Consider the following 21,765-nt stretch of genomic DNA (forward strand, 5'->3'; position numbering starts at 1 on the left):
TTTACCACTTTCTTTCCGGTTCGCTTCTCAGATCAGTCTGGAAGACGCCCGCGATAACGTCTATGCCCACGCTCCGCCGTTGCGCGGCTGTTGTCTCTCAATTACATTGCGGTGGGCCCGTCACCTATCCAGCATCGACAAGCACCTCCATCCATACATATTCTGCCTTTCGCCGGCACTTCTACATACTACCAGCTGTTCCTGATTTATATCGTTGTCTAAACAGTCCCCCCTGGCCACGGCTTGCAATGTCGGGCTCCAAAAGCAGCAGACAAGCTACACTGGGGTATGTTCGGGACTCCCAGTTGACTCTCGGGTGCGTTGGATCGTAACCCGGGTGGCTTTTTAAACATTTAAGTTTGTTTCGTTTGGCTGATTTGGACCTATACCTAGGAGGTTTTTTGGTTCCAACGCGGACTCGAAGGATGCCCCCAAGAAGCAGACCACACTTTCCTTCTCCGCCAGGAAAGATAGGACTACGGCCGCTTCGGCAGAAGAGGAGCCTGCCAATACCTCTTCGGCATCGAACAACCACGACACGACGGAACCAGATGGTAGCGCTCAGGCAGCCGATCCACCAACTTCGGAATTAGAGAATAAATTGGCAACGGGAAAAGACTCGAACCATCTGAAACGAGAAAAGTCTACCCCTGAAGAGAGCGATAGTGATGTTCAGCCCGTACAGAAACGTCGTCGGAAGAGCCCGAACAAAAGAGAATCCCCCTCGCCTAAGAAAAAGTCGCCTTCTCCAAAGAGATCGAAGGCAAAGACAGAGTCGGAAACCCGAGCCGCCAAACCGACTGTAACGAAAGCTTCTGGGGAGGTAACACCGGAAGAAGATGGGACGAAATCGGAGGGAGAAGTGCAGTCCGCCAGCGAGGAGGAAGAAGAAAAGCCGGAGCAGATGAAGAAGACAATGGAGAAGGTCCAAGCTACCTTGAAAGCCAGCGGAAGTGAACCGTATCCTGATTGGAAACCCGGCGAACCAGTTCCCTACGCGGCTCTATGTACAACATTCTCGCTGATCGAAATGACAACAAAACGACTGGTGATCCTGGCACATTGCTCATTGTTCCTTCGACAAGTCTTGCGTCTCACCCCACAAGACCTTCTCTCTACGGTCCAGCTTATGATCAATAAGCTCGCTGCTGACTATGCCGGAATTGAGTTAGGCATTGGCGAGTCGTTGATCATGAAGGCGATTGGTGAGAGCACCGGTCGCAGTTTGGCCGTCATCAAAGCCGACCAACATGAGATTGGTGACCTAGGACTCGTTGCTGCGAAGAGTCGTTCGAACCAGCCTACGATGTTTAAGCCAAAGCCCTTAACCGTGCGTGGCGTACATGATGGCTTACTTGCAATTGCCAACATCCAGGGACATGGCGCCCAGGATAAGAAAATATCTGGCATCAAAAAGCTGCTGTCTGCAGCAGATGCGGCCATAGCTGGGAAGGGTAGCAAAGGTGTTGATATTACCAAAGATAAGGGCGGGCCTAGCGAGTCCAAGTACATTGTTCGGTTTCTTGAAGGAAAGCTGCGATTGGGACTCGCGGAGAAAACCGTCCTTGTTGCTCTTGCGCAAGCGGTGGTTGCACATGAAGCCGCGTTGAGAGGCGAAAAGACGCCTTCGCCGGAGCAAATGGCCGAGGGAGAGGCTATTCTAAAGACTGTGTACAGTGAACTTCCTGCCTACGAGGTCATCATTCCAGCAATGCTGGAGCACGGCTTATTCAATCTGAGTAAATTTTGCAAGCTGCAGCCTGGTATTCCCATCAAGCCCATGCTCGCCAATCCGACCAAATCGATTACGGAAGTCCTGGACCGCTTTGAAGGAAAGGACTTCACATGCGAGTACAAGTACGATGGAGAACGTGCCCAGATCCACTACGTTTCGCCCGACTCCATCCATCAGTACCCTGGGGCCAAGGCTACACTGAAGCAGGATTCCAAAGGTCTTTGTGCGATTTTCTCCCGTAACTCGGAAGATCTGTCAAAGAAATACCCTGATGTTCTGGGTAAGCTCGAGGGATGGATCAAAGACGGCGTGAAGAGCTTTGTACTCGATTGCGAGACAGTTGCTTGGGATACAGTCAACAAGAAAGTCCTACCATTCCAGCAGCTGATGACTCGTAAACGAAAGGATGTGAAGGCGGAGGATGTGAAGGTCAAGGTTTGTGTATTTGCGTTCGACCTTTTGTTTCTGAACGGAGAGGTAAGTGACCAGCATCTGGCTGCTAAGAATTACATACTAATCGGCGTCGACAGCCCACCGTGAAGAAATCACTGCGGGAGCGTCGTGAACTTCTACACAAATCTTTCCAAGTCATGGAGGGCGAGTTTCAATTCGCCCAATTTGGCAACACGAATGTCTTGGATGAGATCCAGAATCTGCTGGAGGAGAGTGTCAAGGCGTCATGCGAAGGCCTTATGGTGAAGATGCTGGACACCGAGGAGAGTGGTTACGAGCCGAGCAAACGCAGCCGGAATTGGCTGAAGGTGAGTTCTGGATTTTCATGAAGTCCTCCTCTTGCTAATAGTCTATTCAGGTCAAAAAGGACTACCTCAGCGGCGTGGGCGATTCCCTGGATTTGGTTGTTCTTGGAGCGTATTATGGCCGAGGAAAGCGTACCTCTGTGTATGGGGCATTCCTTCTGGCAGCATACAACACGAGCACGCAAACATACGAGACAATTTGCAACATTGGCACGGGTTTCTCGGAGGCCAACCTGGAAGAGATGCATAAGGAACTTTCGGCCCTTGTCATTGACCGACCCAAGCCCTTCTATTCCCATTCCACCGTCCCAAAGGACCAGCCGGATGTGTGGTTTGAACCTCGATTGGTGTGGGAGGTGAAAACTGCCGACTTGACTCTAAGCCCACGGTATAAAGCCGCGGCGGATGAGTTTATGGGGACAACGGGAGGTGGGAAAGGCGTTTCCCTTCGATTTCCTCGATTCATCAAGCATCGCGATGACAAGAAACCCGAACAGGCGACGACTACACGAGCGGTGGCGGAAATGTATCGGAAGCAGGAAGCGGTTACGAAGGAGAATGCTGGGAAGAAAGGTGTAGATGATGATTTTGAATATTGATTGCGTCGGCATCCGGTGTTGGAGGCGTTGCATGTATGGAGTTGCCGCATAAACAAACCGCCATGGTAGGAGTCACAGGACTGATCCGATTCATCCGGATAGTAGTGCATTAGTGCAATCACTTAATGGTGATGGTGCCATTACAGCGGATGTCTTCCCCTCTCCGCTTATCGCCGGCCATGGACTACCTACTGGTATTGATATGAATTCAATCTCCGCCGGCCCCATTTAGATGCTTGGCAGATGCAACCCAAGATGCATTTACTACCAAGACACCGTTTATCCCTACTAGAAGGGGTCTAGCAGGGGGGAATTCATTTTGATGATGCATCTCTGCGGAGTGAATGGCGTTCAATTGGCCGGCCGCCAACTAGGGAGGCCGACATTCCATCGCCGTCTGCATTGTAGGCAGTACATAAAGACCTAGGGATTGCGCTTGAACCGTCCTCTGCTCTCTCAGCTCAATCTCCCTGGTCGATTCTTTGTTCCATTCCCGAGTCTTCCAGGCAATCGATCATGGCCGTCACCATGGGGGTTCTACGGTGGTTATTTGCGGCTGCAGCCCTGTCCTCCACAAGCGTCTTGGCCATGGCCCCTGAGTAAGTCAAGCATCTTTTAGTCTACCATCCAAGAACTGGTGCCTGTGGGGTAGAAATAATACAAGCCACTCTCTAACAATTGACGTAGACAGCTCATCAGTGCTCCGCGGAGGGAGGAGGCCGTCCCCAACCCCTCTGGTGTACGCAACGATCCCTTGTTCAGGATGTGTTTATTTATTATTAATGGGCCAATTCTGACTTGTCTCAGAAACTATCACTCTTTTCTTCGTCACAATACTCTTTCGACACGCATGAGAGCAGCTCATCATGGCATCTGCTCGACCTCAAGACGGGAGATATTAAGCTCCTGACCAACGACAGCAATGTCGAGGAGGTCGTCTGGCTGGGCGTGGACGACACCTCTCTTCTGTACATCAACAACACCAACCCTGACGTCCCGGGAGGTGTTGAGCTCTGGATCTCCGACATTGGTCATTTCTCGACCGGGTAAGGTCTTTTCCTTCCATTGTGGTTCTGTTTCTAACGTCCAACAGATACAAAGCGGCCTCGCTAGGCGCGTCCTTTTCTGGCTTGAAGGCCGTAAACGCACCCAATGGCGACATTAATTATGCCGTCTATGCGCAGTCATACGCCAACGGTACCGCGTACAATGAGAAGCTCGCGACAAAGTACCTGAGTACAGCGCGCATCTACGACAGTACGTACATTCGCCATTGGGATACCTATCTCACGGTCACCTTCAATGCTGTCTTCTCTGGCACCCTCAAGAAAAGGGGAGAGCATCAATACATCTCGACCGGGGCCCTTAAGAATCTCGTTGCCCCAGTGAAGAACGCGGAGAGTCCGTATCCCCCGTTCGGTGACTCCACCGACTATAACATCTCTCCTGACGGCAAATGGGTTGCCTTCAAGAGCAAAGCGCCCGATGTTCCCCGCGTGAACCGCACTACTGCATATATCTACCTCGTCCCACATGACGGCTCTTCCATCGCTGAGCCCATAAACGGTCCAGATTCCCCCGGCACGCCTGCTGGCGTGCAAGGCGACGCAAATTACCCCGTCTTTTCGCCAGACAGTCGCCACCTGGCCTATGTCCAGATGGCCAACATGGCGTACGAGTCTGACCGCCGCGTGCTGTATGTGTATACCATTGGTTCCAAGACGACCATTCCCGCCGTCGCAGGGAACTGGGACCGCTCCCCGGACTCTGTCAAGTGGCTCGACAACAAGCATCTCATTGTCGGTAGTGAGGATCTAGCGCGCGTTCGGTTGTTTGGCCCGGTGCCCATCGATGCAAGTGATGATTTCAAGCCGCAAAATTTCACCGACGGGGGTGCCGTCTCCGGCTACCACGTCCTCCCTGATAAATCTGTTCTTGTCACCGGCGACGCCATCTGGACCAGCTGGTATGTATACACTGCCAGCCCGGAGAAGGGTGTTATCAAGACGCTTGCGTCCGCGAATGAGATCGACCCCGAGCTCGCGGGCTTGGGGCCCGAGGATTTGGCTGAGTTCTATTATCAGGGGAGCCGGACTCAGGTAGGTCCATGATCACCATATCGCGACGATGGAGACCTCAATCAAAATGTGGCTGATACCCCTAGATCCAATCGTACATTGTTTACCCTGAGAACTTCGACAGCAGTAAGAAATATCCACTATTATTTTACATCCACGGCGGACCCCAGGGCGCCACTGCCGACACATGGAGCACGCGCTGGAATCTCAAGGTTCTGGCTGACCAGGGCTATGTGCTGATTGCGCCCAATCCAACTGGAAGCACAGGGTTCGGCCAAGAGTTGACGGATGCTATCCAAGGTGACTGGGGTATGATCTCTTTATATCTTCCTATGGCACAAGACCTTTTGGTAGACGGCCGACGGTGCTAACAATGTACAGGAGGAGCTCCCTACGACGAGCTCGTTGAATGCTGGCAGTACGTCCGCGACAACCTCCCGTACGTCGACACCGAACGCGGCGTTGCGGCTGGTGCCAGCTACGGCGGGTTCATGATCAACTGGATCCAGGGCAGCGATCTTGGCCGCGAGTTCCGTGCATTGGTGTGTCACGATGGAACATTCGTGGCAGATGCAAGAATTGGAACCGACGAGTTGTGGTTCGTCGAGCATGATGTAGGTCGCCTCTCGGCCATCCCGGATAATTTCCCTTTCGGTATATGCAACCATGTACTAATAGGGTACTCAAGTTCAATGGCACGTATTGGGGGGCTCGCGAGAATTACCGTCGCTGGAACCCGTCGGCACCTGAGCGTATCCTCCAATTCAGCACGCCACAGCTCGTCATCCACAGCGACAAAGATTACCGACTTCCTATGTCCGAAGGAATCGCAGTGTTCAATGTGTTGCAGGAGCGCGGCGTGCCCAGCCGGTTTCTGAATTTCCCTGACGAGTCTCACTGGTATGTGGCTTTTCTAGGTTTTCTTTGTTTCCAGGGAGTTGACCAATGTACACAGGGTCCTCAATCAAGAAAATAGTCTCGTCTGGCACCAGCAGGTGCTGGGCTGGATGAATCGGTATTCTGGTCTGGAGGAGTCGAATCCCGAGGCAGTCAGCTTGGACGATACGATCATCCCAGTTGTGAATTACAATCCTTGATATCAGCTCGCACAGCACCTAGACGGGTTTTTACCAAAAACTCATCCAATTTATTCAATGTCCAAAGGGACTCTGCTGTATTTTGTACATCATGCATATTTATGACACACCAACCACCGTCTAGACACCTAACCAACTTGACGCCAGAAAAGCAGCCAATAATCCAAAATAAACAGTATTCATAGCTCACCACCATCTGCGCCGCGGTTCAAGCCAGGCGCCGGGCCGTCGCGTGTCGCAAAGCCGGCCTGCCGTACGCGTAATCCAAAGTTCACCATGACGATGACCACCAGACCAATGCCCAACACAGTAGGGCCCCATTTTTCATAGTACACTCGCTTGACATCGCGACGTTTACGAATTTTGTCCACCCGCCAAATGTAGAGAAACAGGCTGTACACGAGGGTCATGGCGGCGAGAATCGTGAAGGCCCAGGAACAGGCGAACGTGATATAGTCGTGGCCGAAGTTTAGAAGCGTGGCGGCAATGGTACCCAGTAAAATCGAGAACTCCAGCCACGAGAGGAAAGTCCTTTCGGCGGCAAAATAAACCTTCGGTTCCACACGAACAGGGACGTGAATTCCTGTCAAAGTTAGCCAGTGTCTCATTGCTGCGAATATGGCAATGCAACAAAACTTACGTTTCCCCTTGGGAGCGACAAACCGTTTCACAGTCCGCTGTTCACCAAGAACAGCAATACCGCGTTGTTCGGGTGGCGGTAAGCTGGTTGGCCGGGGGCGAGGGACGAGCGCTTGAAGTATATGAACCAGTCCTTGGCCCGTACGATGGGCATAGTATTTGGCCAACTGGTGATAGTAGTGCGTCCCGCCTAGCCTACGGGCCTCTTCCAGCTCATCCGAGCTGACAGACTCCTGATCGGAATCATACAAAGGAAAGTCCTCGTCGCCGGGAAGTTGCTGGGCACCGATCCGTTCCTCGATGTCTAGCGCATTGCCGTCTGACTCCTCGAAGAGGTCGTTCTGGGCAAGAGCGTCTGGTGGCTGGGTCCGCAGATGGCCATTGCTGGTCTGCGCATCGTTGCCATCCTCATCATCCGAGTCATCATCCTCCTGGGTCTCGTTGGCGGACATGGATGTACTGGCCAAGGGCCGCTGGATCCCGAACCGACGGGTGGCGGGCTTGCGAATATCCACATCCATCTGCGGCATCCAAAACGGAAGGAGATGGATGCGGTCAGGGAACATTGTTGCTGTTCCATGGATGAATTTGCTATACTTAGGAACGGCTTCCACCAGGTGACTAGCGGTGAGTTCTCTGATCCATTTCGGGGGTTCCTGGCCTGCTTGGGTCTGAAGTTTGACCTCCAGCACAGCATATGGGAATCGTTCGACATCTTCTGGGGGGAGCTTCGAGAACGGCCAGTCCACGCCGATATCCATTCGGCGCCAATTGTTCCCAGATCTTTGACGTCCATCGAGATTGTCCTCACGGACCATGGTCAACTCGGTGTCGAGGGAAATTCGGACGCGGGCATCTCCAGGAAGCTGAAAGGCGGTCCGATGGTAGAACGTCCGCGTTACTGGTTCCAGCTTGCGTGATATTACGCGATACTGGATCTCCCGCGCCAGCTGCTCCAGTTCGCCAATCTCTTCTTCACTCTTCTTTCCTTCCCGGCGCATCTTGTCAAAAATGCTCTCAACTGTCATGCGCCCGGAAAGGTACGCGTTAACGTTCTTCTCCTTGAGCGAGAAGCGAGCTTTGACCGACTTCTCTCCGGTCCAGTCCTCCCGATGGGTCTTCCGCTCGACGAAGATCTGATCACTCTCCATTCCACCATACCAACGGAGCCGAATGGCCTCGGCACCTTCCGTCTTCTTCAGTCGCCCTTGGTAGAGCTCCCAAGTATCGGTGTTGTCGAAATAGATGGAGGAGATGGCGGTGTCTTTTTCTTCGAACTCCTTTCGGGGGTTGAAGACGAGAACCGGCAGGTGCTGTTTCCAATCAGTGCGGGGACACAACGAGAGGGACTCGAGACGTCGCATACCTTCAGGATAATCAACTTCAGTTCGGTAATATTGTCGGGATGGACCCAGTACTTGGTGGTCTGGCGGACAAAATTTTGCTGGGATCCTCCAGCGGCCGAGTCACCCTTGACGGGGTTTCCTTTGGTGCGGACGAGATCATACAGCTTGGAGAGTTTCACCACGAAGGCATCGTAATTGTCCTTGAAGAAAGGTTTGGCTTTGAGACGGGCGGCGAAGACGGGCTTGAGGTGCCAGCCGGTTTGTTTCTGGGTGCCAAGTCAGTGGAATGCGCAAGCCCGGCGACGGAATTTCCGAAGAGACAAAAAAGATTTTTTTTTCGAGGGGCGGGAAAGAGCACTAGACGTACATCATGTTTCTTGATAATTTTCTGGAATCCGGTGTAGTTTAGTTGGGTGAATTTGGCGAGGTCGTGGACGTCGGCGATGATGTCACTGAGGACCTGTTCGAGCACGAGGAAATCCTCATCGGAGGGAGGGGGGGCGGAGGGCCGTGTGCTATGGCGACGGGAGGTGACCGAAGCGTTGTCGAGGCGGGAGATAATATCATCGACGTTGGTTTCGCTGGCCTGGATGCGACGGACGATCTCTTCGCTCTTGATCTTCTGGAAATTGAAGACCTTATCGAGTTCGCTCTCCAGCAGCGAGACGAAGTTTCTCTCATCCTCTTCAGTCCAGGCCTTGCGATCGGGTCTAGGGTTTTCGGGGGTAGGCGCGGTGACGTATTCGGTCTTGAGGGCTTTTTTCAGGTCTCCATAGGCGATGTAGTACCAGTAGTACTCTTTGATCATGGACGATCGAAGGTGCTCTCCGAACCTAGACGGGGAAGGTTAGGGGATGGGGCGTGGGACAGAGTTTTAACTGACTTACTTCATGGTTCAAGGTTGTTGGAAGAGCTCTGAAGGGGGTAGACACGAACGATCGAAGAGAAATCCTGGTGATCCGGCGTAGAGGTGGGGGGAATTCGGGGAAGGTCTAGTAGTAACCGGGGGAGATGGACATGACGATGGGAGAGGATACAAGACTGGATGGGGTGTTGGAGGATTTCGCAAAGGTTTCTGGGCTGATCGTGGGTGATGGATGGGAGTGGGAGGGACAGAGGAAGATGGAGAAGAGGAAGAGCAAGAGGAAGAGGAAGATGAAGTCGAAGTTGAAGCTCCCGGTGGAGAGCGAGATAAGCTGGTAACCGCATGGGGCAAGTTACCCGTTCGGGCACTCCACTCCGGCCGCATCAACACTTCAAAGGTTGCGTCTCAGCCACTCCTTCGCCCATGTGCTCGACTAGTGTCGTGCAATGTGCTTCAATGGGGTTAAACCTCATACGAAAAAATCATTGTATACCGCATAATTACACCATCACAAGCATCTTTACCTAAGGTAGTATGCACACAACGCACAAATGCTCAAAACACCAAACTCCATCGGTACCTAGATACGTTGCAGACCCAGTATAGAAGTCCGTGATCATAATCTCGTCTCATCCATCAACCCCACCCCGCGTCATTGCTCACAGAAGTCGCCCTCCAATCCGCCGGATGCTCTTGCGTGCGCCCTCTCCTGATACACTGATAACGTTCTCCGTCTCCAGCCCGCGGATCGCCTCCGCAAACTGGGCTCCATCGATGCCTCCCGCGCTCTGAGCGCTACTTTGTTCGTTGAGAACACGGTACGCATCCGCCCAGCGAACCGCATTACCACCACTGCCCAAATCGTCGATGATACCGAGCACTCCATGCTTCAGCTGCTCGCGTTGCCGTCGCTCGCTCGCGCTGGTACCCTCCGTCAACAGGCCCATGTCGATAAGACCAGTGCGGGAGTCCGTGGCCGCCTGCTTGATCGCGGATCGGATCAGACGCACAGCCTCCTCCACATCGTCCGCCGTCACTTCGGGTGAGAGCCGCATGCGCGCATGCGCTTCCGACAGTCGAATCATCGATTCCAGCTGGCGCGTGGTCGCCGTGATACGGCGCTCTGCGGCCCGGATGTCGTCGCCCAATTTACGCATATTGACGTATGCGTCAGAGAGAGCCTTGCCGGCGGACGGGGTGAGCACCGGATGCACCTTCGTTTTGGCGTACGTAATGTACGCAGTGAGGAATTCGATGGGCTGTGGGGTTCCCTCAATCAGCATGGTTCAAAAAGCGGTGAAATCAATATGTTTAAATTGCGAACTTACCAGAACTTCATTTTCGCTTGCGTTGTCCGGGCGGTCTTCGAGGTACATGTTGACCAGATGTTTCGCCAACCGCCGGTCCTCCTGCTCATCCGCGCGATCTAGCACGAGATACACCAAGTCGAACCGAGACAATAACGTAGGCGGCAGGTCAATGTTCTGCGGTACCGGTAATTGGGGATTGTAGCGACTTCCGATTGGATTGGCCGAGGCCAGAATACTCGTTCGGGCATTCAGCGTCGTGATAATACCCGCTTTGGCAACTGACACTGTTTGCTGCTCCATGACTTCATGCAGAACCGATCGCGTCGATTCGTTCATCTTGTCGAATTCGTCGATACAACAGATACCGCCGTCGGAAAGCACCAGTGCACCCGACTCGAGAACCATCTGGCGGGTTTCCGGATCGCGCGTCACGTACGCAGTGAGACCAACAGCCGACGAACCTTTTCCGCTGGTATACACACCTCGGGGCGCGATCTTGTGTACGTAACGGAGCAGCTGAGACTTTGATGTCGACGGATCACCACACAAAAGCACGTTGATATCACCTCGGTAGCGCGGGTTGCCTCCCTTCTCGAAGGTCTTGTTGGTGCCGCCAAACATCTGGAGGAGAATCCCCTTCTTCACGTCATCCATTTCATAAATGCTGGGCGCGAGCGAACGCGCCAGAAGCTCATACACATCCGGTCTGGTGGCCATTCGCTTGATTTTCTCCTCCTCTTCAGCACTGATCTGGCGGACCTGCTCGGAAGCGCCAGCGGCTTGCTCGGACAACTCTTGTTCGATTGTCGATGCGTCGATACCCATCTTTTTGCGGTCAATCTTCTGCACGTGCAGAACATCGACGTACGTCTTGAAGAGGGACTTCTGCGTGCTCTGGCGGGGGTTCACCCGCACGGGATTGCAGCGGAAGATACCGGTCACTTCCACGCGGTCACCGGCCTTGCAAACGTCCACCAGCTCGTCATACATGCACAACGAGACGGAATGAGGTGTTTGTCCATCTGGGACACTGTCAGGGGTCTCCTGCAATTTCACTACTTGCTTATCCGCGAATGCGCAGCGGTTGTGGATGAGCTCGAACGAGTTCCTCTCATTGCATGCGGCGCGAGGGCAGACCGTAGGTTCGGCAATCCTTCCGCGATCAATATCAACCTGAAGCCCATGATGACAAGCCTGGCAGCGGAAGAAGGCTGAGAAAAGCGTTAGACTTAGAGCATTGTATGGATGATTCCTCGTGCATCACTTACCCTCTTTCATGTCAGGGATGATCGGGGTGGTCCGGATGACCAATCCCTTGATCGCCACCAGTTTGTCCATATCTGGCAGTTATGTTAGTGTTGCTAGGAGTGATGGGAGGTTTTGCGAGGACATACCGGCAGGATCAAGTTCTCTCATGTTCACGGAAGAATCGAGACCAAACGGCAAGACTTTGAACGTCTTCAATTCAACTTCCTGAACAAGATTCGGAATATCGTCTTGGGGCATCCGGCCTGTTTCGCTCATGGCATCAGAACTAGGAACAGCGGGAGCAGAGCTCAGATCCCGTCCATGGTTCTGGTGGCGCTGACTCTGGACCCGCAGACGATCCATCTCCTTCATAGCAAATTCAACCAGGACATCCTTGAGGACTTGATCCATGAGGGGGATGATCTCCTGCGGATAGGCTTGCAGTTGATGCCACAGCTTCAGCGTCGAGGGGTAGGCCTTCAAGTTCTTGGCATCTAGATTCAAGCCGGTAACACCCAGCTGTAGCATCATGTTCAACATGTTGATGTATTCCTTCTCCTCGGCGGCATCCCCCATCCGGCGGGTCTCGTCCTCCGTCGCTCCCTCGGCCCATAGACGGTATTTGGTCGTAAAGTTGAATAAAAAGTTTTTGAAAGCGGACATAGAATCCTGAATGGAAATGTTGGTACCCCAGATCACCCGGGTGGACCCTCCACCTAGGGCCTCCGCCTCCGAGGTGTCGGGATGAATGTTGGAGAAGGTGGCGTCTGACTGCGGTTCGCCTTCGGCAGCGGGAACACCATTGGCATCTACAAAAACTCGACGGCGACGACTGGGAGTCGATCCGAATGCACCGCCACCATTGAGGTCATTGCGACGATACGAACCACGGGGGCCTCCGGTAGAGGATCGAGGCGAAATAAATAGGCCGCTGCTGCTGCTGGGAAGGTCGGAGCGGAGTTGACGGCTGTGACCACGGGTCGGGCTAGAGCTGGGGATGTAGCGAATAGGGGAGGAGTCTGTCCAATATGAGCAATCGCAGGGCTAGTAGAATGACGAATGTCGGAGGCATACCTCTCATCGCCGTGCGACTTCCTCGGGGCGTCGTTTCTTCTCTCACTGGAGAACTGGGTTCGTCCATCCGGACGTCTGGCGTTTCCGCAGACCTTGCAGGGGAGGATTGGAAGAACATGGGGGACGAGGACGGAACGGCAGCTTCGCCCCGAAGGCGTCTCGATGCGCGAGGAGTCATTTGCGATTGATCATCCATTCTCGTCGGGCTGCTGGTCTGAGGCTGCTGCTGCGAACGAGTCGAGCGGGCGGGGGAGGCGGTGGCCGAGTCCCTGGCTGGACGGCCCCTGCGAGTGGAAGCGGGAGAAGACATGGTTTTGAGTCGGTCCTAGATGAAAGCCGTCCTTGATGTGAAGGACAATTGAGGGACCGACGAGAGAAAACGGGGTGTGTGTAAAGGGGATCGTGGGGGGGTGGAAGTGGGAATAATTAATTGATTGATGGTTGTTGCAGCGACAACAGAATCACGGGATTTTCTTTTTTCGTGGCCGCTGAAGACGCGCTGCGACGCGCTCCCACGCGTTAAGTGGTTTCCTCTTCTGGAGGACGCGACTCACCCACCACGTCACGTGGCGTGAGCCACATAAGTCCACGTGACAAGGCGCTTTCCCTTTCCTGTCCACGGGTCGGATCAGCGCCGTTCCTCGCCTGCCGCCAATCAGGAGCCGCACCGCTCGGGCGTTGCCGCTTGACCCAAAGGGGAAGGGGAGTTGCGGCCTGAAACAAGAGGCATGCTCCCGACATCCTCTCACCACCACCATTTTCTTTCTTCTCGTTCTGTCTTTCTCCCCCTATATCGAACAAAAAATGGCCTCTCAGACTTCTGCATACACTTCACACCTCCCACGTTTCAATCTCTTTGTCTCAGGGGAACCCTGAAACACTCGCCACTCCCTCCAGCTCAAGCGCCTTGATGTCATTAGGGAGGGATCGTCAACCGCCCACCATTCCTGGCGTCTTCTCGCGCTCCGCTTGGCGCTCTCCAGCATGGTGAGTGGTGGATTTCTTCCAGAATCTCTTCACTGGGTGCCACCTGTGTCATGGCCGTCCCGGTGATAATAAAAGACTGTTTCCTCTGTTTCTCTCGTCACTCTTCGAACATCCTAATCCCACCTCACGGTTCCCTGCGACCTTGATGATTGATTCTCTTCCAGGATGGCTCGCGGATCCCGCTGCTCATGACAGAATTCAATCTCCACTCGGTCGTTGGGTCGTTGGCACAACCAGCTTGACATCGTGATGCGTTTTGCCCTCTTCGGTTTGCCGCCCAGCCGTTTACTCACTCTCACCCTCTCGCGTTTTGGAAGGTGTGGCCCCGAACTGCTTCCCTGGCGGACTTTCTTCCCGAGTCGGCTTCATCCACCCTCAACCGCCTGATCACCCGTTCTCGTCACCATGTCGGACCTGGGCCAGGCACTGGAGAAGGCCGGGGTCTCGGGCCAGAAGAGTGAGGGGATATCCATTAAAACATTTGTCGCATCTCTGGCTACCGCCATTATCATCTTTGCCGTGGAATTCCTCTTGTTTTTAGTCCTCAAAGGGAAACTTCTTCGCATCTAGTACGTGCTCGACTGTATCCCCCAGCTTACACTTCCCTCCACTAACTCCACGCCTTCTAGCCAACCTAGAACCTACCTCGTTCCGGATCGAGAACGCACCGCACCCTCTCCACCGGGTCTTTTCCGATGGACCGGCCCCGTCTTTCGCACCTCGAGCTCCGAGTTCATCCAAAAATGCGGGTTAGACGCTTATTTCTTCTTGAGGTACTTGCGCATGCTCCTCAAGATATTCGTCCCCTTGGGATGTATTATCCTCCCTGTGCTCTTGCCATTGAACAAGGTTGGGGGCAAAGATCAGACATTCAAGAACGGTACCGGAGGGGAACAGTGGAACGTAACTGGCCTGGATCGGCTCGCCTGGGGCAACGTAACCCCAGAACACACCGGACGGTACTGGGGCCACTTGATCATGGCCCTTTTCGTCATCATCTACGTTTGCGCTGTGTTCTTCGATGAACTGCGAGGGTACATCCGTCTTCGGCAGTCCTATTTGACTTCTCCGCAGCACCGACTTCGCGCATCCGCCACGACAGTTCTTGTCACCGCCATACCAGAAAGCTGGCTTTCTGTAGAAGCGCTAGAGTCGCTGTACGATGTTTTTCCAGGCGGCATCCGTAACATATGGATCAACCGCAACTTCGACGACCTGAACGAGAAGGTGAAGGAGCGCGATGCTTTGGCCTTGAAACTCGAAGCTGCAGAGACGGACCTGATCATGAAATGCAAAAAAGCTCAGGTCAAACAGGCCAGAGCATCTGCGAAAAAGGCGGGGATGGACACAAAGGCGCTTCAGAAAGCAGCTGACAAGAAAGCTTCCCAGCTCGCTATGGACGCCGGTGTTAGTTCCGGTGACCCCGGCCAAGCTCATACGCTCGATCAGGTGTTGCATCGGAATACCACTTGGAGGCAGAGAGCTGATGCTGGGAGACGCAAGCTGATGAACCCTTTAGATCCCGCCATGGAGGCTGCTGGGGCAGTCGGCCATGGCGTGGGCAGGCTAGGGAAGACAGTCCTGGGCGGTTTCAGGAAGAACGATAATGGAACTGATGGTCACACTCTCAGTCATGGTCCAGAGGACGAGCACTCGCTGCGCGAGGCTAATGTATTCTCTTCCGAACACTCCGGACAACCTCCTTCCCCAACCCACGTGGCAGCTGAAACAACCGACGTGAGAAACAGTAGCCAGTCCCACGGCAATATTCCCGCCAGTTCGGGGACAGAGCAGGGGTCGAGTTCTAGGAGACCTTTTTGGAGGTCTAGAGCCTCTAACAACTCTAAAGTCAGCGCTAACACGGAGCCTGATGAGTTGCCTCTCACTCTACCCGAGCCCTCTTTTGGCGAAGTTTCCGACAGAGATACTCTACCGCCGTCCGAAAAGGCGAGAAGCAGAGGTGAGAAAAGTCGCCACGAGGGCGAGCAAGTCGACGGAGAGGAGTATCCAATAGCCTACAATGATAATTTTGACGACGGCCTCGGTGATCCCTTATGGAAGAAATACATCAAGCAGAAGGACCGGGACACCATGCGACTACCCATCTTCGGTCTCTCTTGGATGCCGTCTCTATGGCTGATCGGCAAGAAAGTGGACACCATCGATCACTGTCGGAAAGAGGTAGCTCGCCTGAACCTTGAAATCGAATATGACCAGCAGCATCCTGAGAAGTTTCCACTCATGAACTCTGCCTTCATTCAATTCAACCACCAAGTTGCGGCTCATATGGCTTGTCAGGCCGTCAGTCACCACGTCCCCAAACAGATGGCCCCTCGCATAGTGGAGATCTCCCCGGACGATGTTATTTGGGACAACATGTCAATCAGATGGTGGGAACGTTATCTGCGCACCTTCGGTGTTCTCACTCTTGTATCGGCCATGGTTGTTGGATGGGCCTTCCCTGTTGCCTTCACTGGTCTCCTTTCTCAGCTGTCATACCTCGAAGACGCCTTCACTTGGCTGTCTTGGATCTCCACACTTCCTGAATGGTTTATTTCCGCAATCCAAGGTATATTGCCTGCTCTTTTCTTGGCAATTCTCATGGCTCTACTACCCCTTATACTTCGCTTCTTATGCAGAGCTCAGGGCTTGCATACAGGCATGGCCGTCGAGCTGACTGTTCAGAACTATTATTTTGCATTCTTGTTTGTCCAGCTCTTTCTAGTCGTTGCCATCTCCTCGAGTTTCTCGACCATCATCAACAATGTGACCGACGTCACCAGCTGGCCTGAGCTCCTTGCTCAGAACATTCCCTTGTCTAGCAACTATTTCTTCTCATACATGATTCTTCAGGCAATGTCGGTGAGCGCTGGAGCTCTTGTCCAAATCGCCAATCTGGCAAGTTGGTTTGTGCTTGCGCCAATTTTTGATACGACGGCGAGAACCAAATGGGCTCGGACGACAAACCTGAATCAAATGCAGTGGGGAACTTTTTTTCCGGTCTACACTACCCTCGCCTCGATCGGTAGGTCTCCGATTGGCACAAAACTTCTACATATTCTGGCTGTTGTAGACTAATTTGTCATACAGGATTGATATACAGCGTTATTTCCCCCCTGATTTTGGTCTTCAACGTCATTACGTTCGGCTTGTTCTGGTTTGTCTATCGATACAACACACTCTATGTCACAAAATTCCGCTTCGACACCGGCGGGTTACTGTTCCCTCGTGCTGTCAACCAGCTATTCACCGGCATCTATGTTATGGAGGTCGCCTTGATTGGACTGTTCTTTTTGGTCCGCGACGTCGAGGGTTCAGTCGCCTGCAAAGGGCAGGCCATCTGCATGATCGTAGTCTTGATTCTCACAGTCGGGTACCAAGTCCTTCTTAATGAAGCTTTTGGACCCCTCATCCGTTATCTACCGATCACATTAGAAGATGATGCGGTGCGTCGGGATGAGGAGTTCGAACGAGCTCAAAGAGCACGGCTTGGCCTGCTTGATGATGACGAGATTGAAACAGCCGAGCATCGGCTGACAGATCAAGGCCGAAGACGCTCCCATGGGGAGAAAGGTACTAATGGTATTGAGTTAAAAAACCTTGATGTCGGCATGGCAAGGCCGGCCTCCTATCAATCACATCGATCGTGGGCGGACAGATCACCCAACCGTCGTTCCCAGTATTACGCAGCCCACTCAGATAAGTCTGTGCCTACCGTGAACCGCATGCGGGAGAAATTGGCGCAAGATACCGAAAACCAAGGGTCATCACCTCATCAACCAGGTCAGGCCTTGTTTGCTGGCATCCACGACCAACTGGAAGATCTCACCCCAGATGAGCGCGACCAGCTTGTGCAGCGGGCGTTCCAGCATGATGCATTACGGGCTAAGCGCCCTGTCATCTGGATTCCTCGAGACGATATTGGGGTTTCCGATGACGAAGTGTATCGCACGCAACGATTCAGCAAACACATCTGGATCAGTAACGAGTACCAGGCCTTGGACGGCAAATATCGTACGATATTCAGTCGCAGTCCGCCCGACTTTTCCGAAGTTGATCTCATTCAACTATGAACGCGTTATTGAAGCATATCAGCACGGTTTAATTCTTGACTAGGCCCATCTCATGGCTGGTTTCCTTTTGGCGGCGTTGGGGAAGGGTTTCTTATCGTGCATAGCCTGACTGTAGAGTACATATACATATTTCACTTAGATACTGTGAAAATGAAACAGATAGAAGAAGTATGATTCCAAAACGTTTGAAAAATGTGTATATGCCTGATCAATGATAATCCAACCTGTGTCGAGGACTGCACCTACGGTCATCGACTGATGAACAAGGCCATCCACAACCCCATCATTGGCGTGCACCCACTGCGGCAGTTCCGCGTTCACAACAGTGTCGGCATTTTCTCTGAATCGCGGTATGGACTACACGTTTTCCTTGCCAGTGTAGAAATTTCAGAACAGAAGAGTACTGTACATATCTTGTTTAATACAGATATTGAGGCCAGCCTTTGTTCAATCCGTGAATATAAACAGCCTACTATTTGAAAACGATCTATGACCAATAGCCTATACCAGAAACATCATACTTGAGTATTTAGGGTCAACCTTATAGATAGTGAGCCATGAGAACGAAAGACTTCGAGTTAGACATGCATGGCTTTTGGCTGCGTTCTAGAACTTGTGCGTCAGTAATTTTGTCACACTTCGTTAACGATGATCCTCTTAGCCTTAACCCGATCAATCACCTGGTGACTGTTGCATGTTTTTAGAAAAAACACTGCCCCTTAATGTTACGGAATATAGATTTATGAACACTCCCAATGCCGTAAAATTTACCTATAACGTGGCTTTTCTCAGTGACCTCCCTGTTGAGGCTTATTGATCGTCGAGCAATCAGTTCGTATCATGTTGATCCTTTTCCGTTCCTACATTCTTGGTCTTCCATATGCACAGTATGATTGGAAGGATAATACGAGCACCTCAGCTGGGCTCCCTAGATTTCTATATCTGGAATGTGAGAAAATTCAATAAACACGACCGACACAGATATGGCGATCAGCATCTCGGCATTACAAGTACATATTATTTACTTAGTCCAGGAGACGGGTTTCGATATGCGAAGTCCGTCTTCACTTTGCCTTTGACTTATAGCAGTCAAGATTCTCTGGCCTGCATCTTTCAAATATCTCGAGAGGGAACAAGATGAGACTGCTCTCAAGCTTGTTGATTTCGTCTGTCCTAGTTTCTGCCCAAACTGGGAACTCGGTCTACAAGAAACGCTTGACAGGGGAAGACCTTGATACTGGTCATCGCTGGGGAGTCGCTGGCACAGACCTCGGGATTCCTTACGTGTTGGAAAATGGAGCCGTAGGGTTCCTTTTTGGGGACACTTTCAGCACACAATGGCCTGGCGGACCGGATTGGCGTTCTCCAGTAATGTTACGATCCGCTGTGCATCCTGGCGAAGAGAGTGGAATCATTTTTGATAGTGCAGCAGGCGTTGCCGGTAACGGACTAGCGCCTGAGATCACCTTCAATGGCCACCAAGGCGACGACGGTCAAGGTACATGGGAGTACTCAGTCATTCCTAACGACGGAATATCATTCGCCGAGACTGGCGACCAGATCGTATCATACATGAGTATCAAGAACTGGAGCAGCCCTTGGAGCACCAACTACGCGGGTCTGGCACACTCAACCGACGGCAACACCTTCACGCGCCTGGAGACCAAGTGGGCCAACACAGCCGACAATCTTGACCCATTCCAAATGTGGACGATGCAGCGTGATGGCAACTGGGTCTATGTCTTCTCAGTGCGGTCCGGGCGCCAGCCTGGTCCTATGATGCTCCAGCGCGTGCCGTGGGATAAGATGACGGAGAAGGATGCCTACGAAGGCTGGGGTTGGGACGGTCAGAATTGGGCCTGGGGACGTCCATGCTCGCCGATCCTGGAAGGCACTTTCGGAGAACCCTCCGTGCGCAAGCTGGAAGACGGCACTTGGGCTATGGTTTACCTCAATCTAGAGAAGTCTGCCATTGTCTCGCGCACGGCAGAGGGTCCTGATAAGCCCTGGTCTGAGGAGACAGTTCAAGTCACTGGCCAGCAGGAGCCAGCCCTATATGGGGGTTTTATTCATCCCTGGTCGACAACTAAGTCGAACGACTTGCATCTGATGGTGTCAAAGTGGCTGAAAAACGAAGCAGGGGCCACTCTCGCATACCACGTCAGCCAGTATGTGGGAACTCTGTAGGTTAGTGTCGAGCTACGGGTCATATAGATAATGTTAGTGAAGGGTTGCTGTGAGGAACAGATAACTATATCATATATTTTGGTCTCATTCACGTAGATGGTATATCATGCTTAGTCCATATACTTGCACAGGGGAAGCCGGTAGTTGTCAATCATCCAATATGGCCGACGGACGCCATTCCATTCGCCCTCCAGTTTGGGCACTTGAATCTCCTCCCACTCAACATCGAATCCTGCCTCGAACAGATCCATTTCGACCACTTTCTGGTAGACATCATAGCTGATTTGCCGGTCTGCGCCCATACCATTGAAGAAGCTCCACCGGCCCTCCTGCTCCAGCAATCCAATCACCTGTTCGGTGAAGAAGTCACGAAAATCAGCGTACGATTCGGCAAAAGTGTCGTAATATATCGCATCGAACATCTCGCCTTCGGCTACAAGCGCCGGTAGGATGTCCTGCCATCTGCCCTCATGAATCTTGACACCAGGCTTCTCATTCCAGCCTTTACGCTTCATCTCCTCCACGACGTCGGGATGCGCTTCAATAATGTGATGCGTGGCGGGCGACTGCTCCTGTAAGAATCCATCCACAATGCCCATCCCATGACCGATGTTAAGGACCCGCAGCCCGGGTGTCGGAAGGAGTTTCTTTGCCGATTTGGCCATGATGTCGGTCTCCCAGGCCATCATCACGCCGTTCTGATCCTGGTCTAGGAGTCGGTCATTCTGGAAAGTCAGGTTGGAATCCAGATACCGCGGGTTCGTAACATCTGGACCCAATCCTCCGGCGGCCGTCTCCGTGGAAGCCGTTGCTGTCGTCTCAGTCACGTTCACCAACTGAGGGGCGTCTTCACCCTCTTCAGCTTTCTGTTTCGTGTCTCCCTCCTCGTCCGTATCTTCGTCCTCCTCAAGCTGTTCGTAGCCATCTAAACGGTTCAACAGCAGCTCCGCCCGCACACCTGCGTCCACCATCGCTTCGTACAGCTCCGTGAGTCCCAGCCGTCTCGCCACACAACCGGGGGTCTCATCATTCAGATCCAGATCGTTCCAGATTGCACCCTCCTGCAAGAGGAACTTGACCGTCTCGAGGCCAGACTGCACAGCATCCGTACCTTGCTCATTCGCGGCTCCATTGGTCTGCGCACCGTCACCGTTTATGGCTTTGCTACTGCTATCGTCGCCTTCATCGGATTCACAGGCTGCGATTGCGGCATGGAGCGGCGAAAGCCCGGTCTCCGGATCTCTAACGTTCACAGGGTTCGCGATGGTTTCGTTCGAGCGCACCAAACGACGCAGTTTGGGGATATCGTGCTGCGAAGCGGCCAGGAGGATTTCTTGAACGTCCAGGTCGACGTTTATTTCCGTGGGCTCGGCCATGCTAGATATCTGATGGTGTTAATCTTTAGGCTTTTTGCAGCTCGTAGGGTATCGCAAAGGGAGATAGGGGCGAATCAATACCCTTGCGACTCACCTAGACAGAAAAAAAAAAAAAAAGAGACCAGAAGATAATATAAAAAATAGTATCAGAGTCAGGCGCCTGGAATCCTGGGTCTGGTCAGATGCTGGTTGAGTGCGGGGAGATGAAGATTTTCTGCGGTGACGATATACAAAATTTCCGCCCGCCGCATTCGGTTCCGCATCGGTCAACAGATGGTCGAATTTATACACGTTCGACGTATTTCAGATTCGGAGAAGAGAAACAATTCGCCCATTGCTTGATAATCCTGATGATGACTATTTGTACAGAAGTTCCGATTTCACACTTGGATC

The 21,765-nt window shown here is 52.7% G+C and overlaps 6 protein-coding genes across 6 annotated transcripts; 4 read left to right on the forward strand and 2 right to left on the reverse strand.

The window, feature by feature from the left end:
- Positions 1-248: 248 nt before the first annotated feature.
- Positions 249-3,092, forward strand: BDV59DRAFT_198316 (DNA ligase (ATP) CDC9; the record flags this gene model as incomplete). Its single annotated transcript, XM_073693137.1, has 4 exons — positions 249-316; positions 394-2,212; positions 2,266-2,496; positions 2,547-3,092. 4 exons carry the CDS (start codon positions 249-251, stop codon positions 3,090-3,092), a joined length of 2,664 nt encoding a protein of 887 aa, XP_073551622.1.
- Positions 3,093-3,558: 466 nt separating this feature from the next.
- On the forward strand, positions 3,559-6,357 carry dppV (dipeptidyl peptidase DppV). Its single transcript, XM_073697116.1, has 8 exons — positions 3,559-3,691; positions 3,780-3,831; positions 3,900-4,138; positions 4,186-5,191; positions 5,257-5,479; positions 5,552-5,784; positions 5,859-6,070; positions 6,126-6,357. Exons 1-8 carry the CDS (start codon positions 3,609-3,611, stop codon positions 6,265-6,267), a joined length of 2,190 nt encoding a protein of 729 aa, XP_073551623.1. The 5' UTR covers positions 3,559-3,608; the 3' UTR covers positions 6,268-6,357.
- An 89-nt stretch (positions 6,358-6,446) lies between these two features.
- On the reverse strand, positions 6,447-13,059 carry BDV59DRAFT_190797 (vacuolar transporter chaperone 4; the record flags this gene model as incomplete). The annotated part of the gene is made up of 9 exons (XM_073691804.1): positions 6,447-6,850; positions 6,908-8,219; positions 8,273-8,518; positions 8,620-9,085; positions 9,781-10,376; positions 10,446-11,638; positions 11,696-11,767; positions 11,822-12,694; positions 12,750-13,059. 9 exons carry the CDS (start codon positions 13,057-13,059, stop codon positions 6,447-6,449), a joined length of 5,472 nt encoding a protein of 1,823 aa, XP_073551624.1.
- An 882-nt stretch (positions 13,060-13,941) lies between these two features.
- BDV59DRAFT_79647 (putative DUF221 domain protein) lies at positions 13,942-17,855 on the forward strand. The gene is made up of 3 exons (XM_073697117.1): positions 13,942-14,305; positions 14,366-16,761; positions 16,827-17,855. The coding sequence occupies exons 1-3, from the start codon at positions 14,142-14,144 to the stop codon at positions 17,807-17,809; spliced, it is 3,543 nt and encodes a 1,180-aa protein (XP_073551625.1). The 5' UTR covers positions 13,942-14,141; the 3' UTR covers positions 17,810-17,855.
- Positions 17,856-19,240: 1,385 nt separating this feature from the next.
- BDV59DRAFT_169208 (uncharacterized protein) lies at positions 19,241-20,046 on the forward strand. The gene has a single exon (XM_073688208.1). It carries the CDS (start codon positions 19,382-19,384, stop codon positions 19,994-19,996), a length of 615 nt encoding a protein of 204 aa, XP_073551626.1. The 5' UTR covers positions 19,241-19,381; the 3' UTR covers positions 19,997-20,046.
- On the reverse strand, positions 20,047-21,487 carry rmt2 (protein-arginine N5-methyltransferase). Its single transcript, XM_073688209.1, has 2 exons — positions 21,467-21,487; positions 20,047-21,381 (listed from the first exon to the last, which is right to left on the reverse strand). Exon 2 carries the CDS (start codon positions 21,370-21,372, stop codon positions 20,107-20,109), a length of 1,266 nt encoding a protein of 421 aa, XP_073551627.1. The 5' UTR covers positions 21,373-21,381; positions 21,467-21,487; the 3' UTR covers positions 20,047-20,106.
- Between the last annotated feature and the right edge of the window lie 278 nt (positions 21,488-21,765).

This window comes from Aspergillus ambiguus (genome assembly GCF_047715705.1).
Source record: "Aspergillus ambiguus strain CBS 117.58 unplaced genomic scaffold BDV59scaffold_3, whole genome shotgun sequence".
NCBI classification, from domain to species: Eukaryota; Fungi; Ascomycota; class Eurotiomycetes; order Eurotiales; family Aspergillaceae; genus Aspergillus; species Aspergillus ambiguus.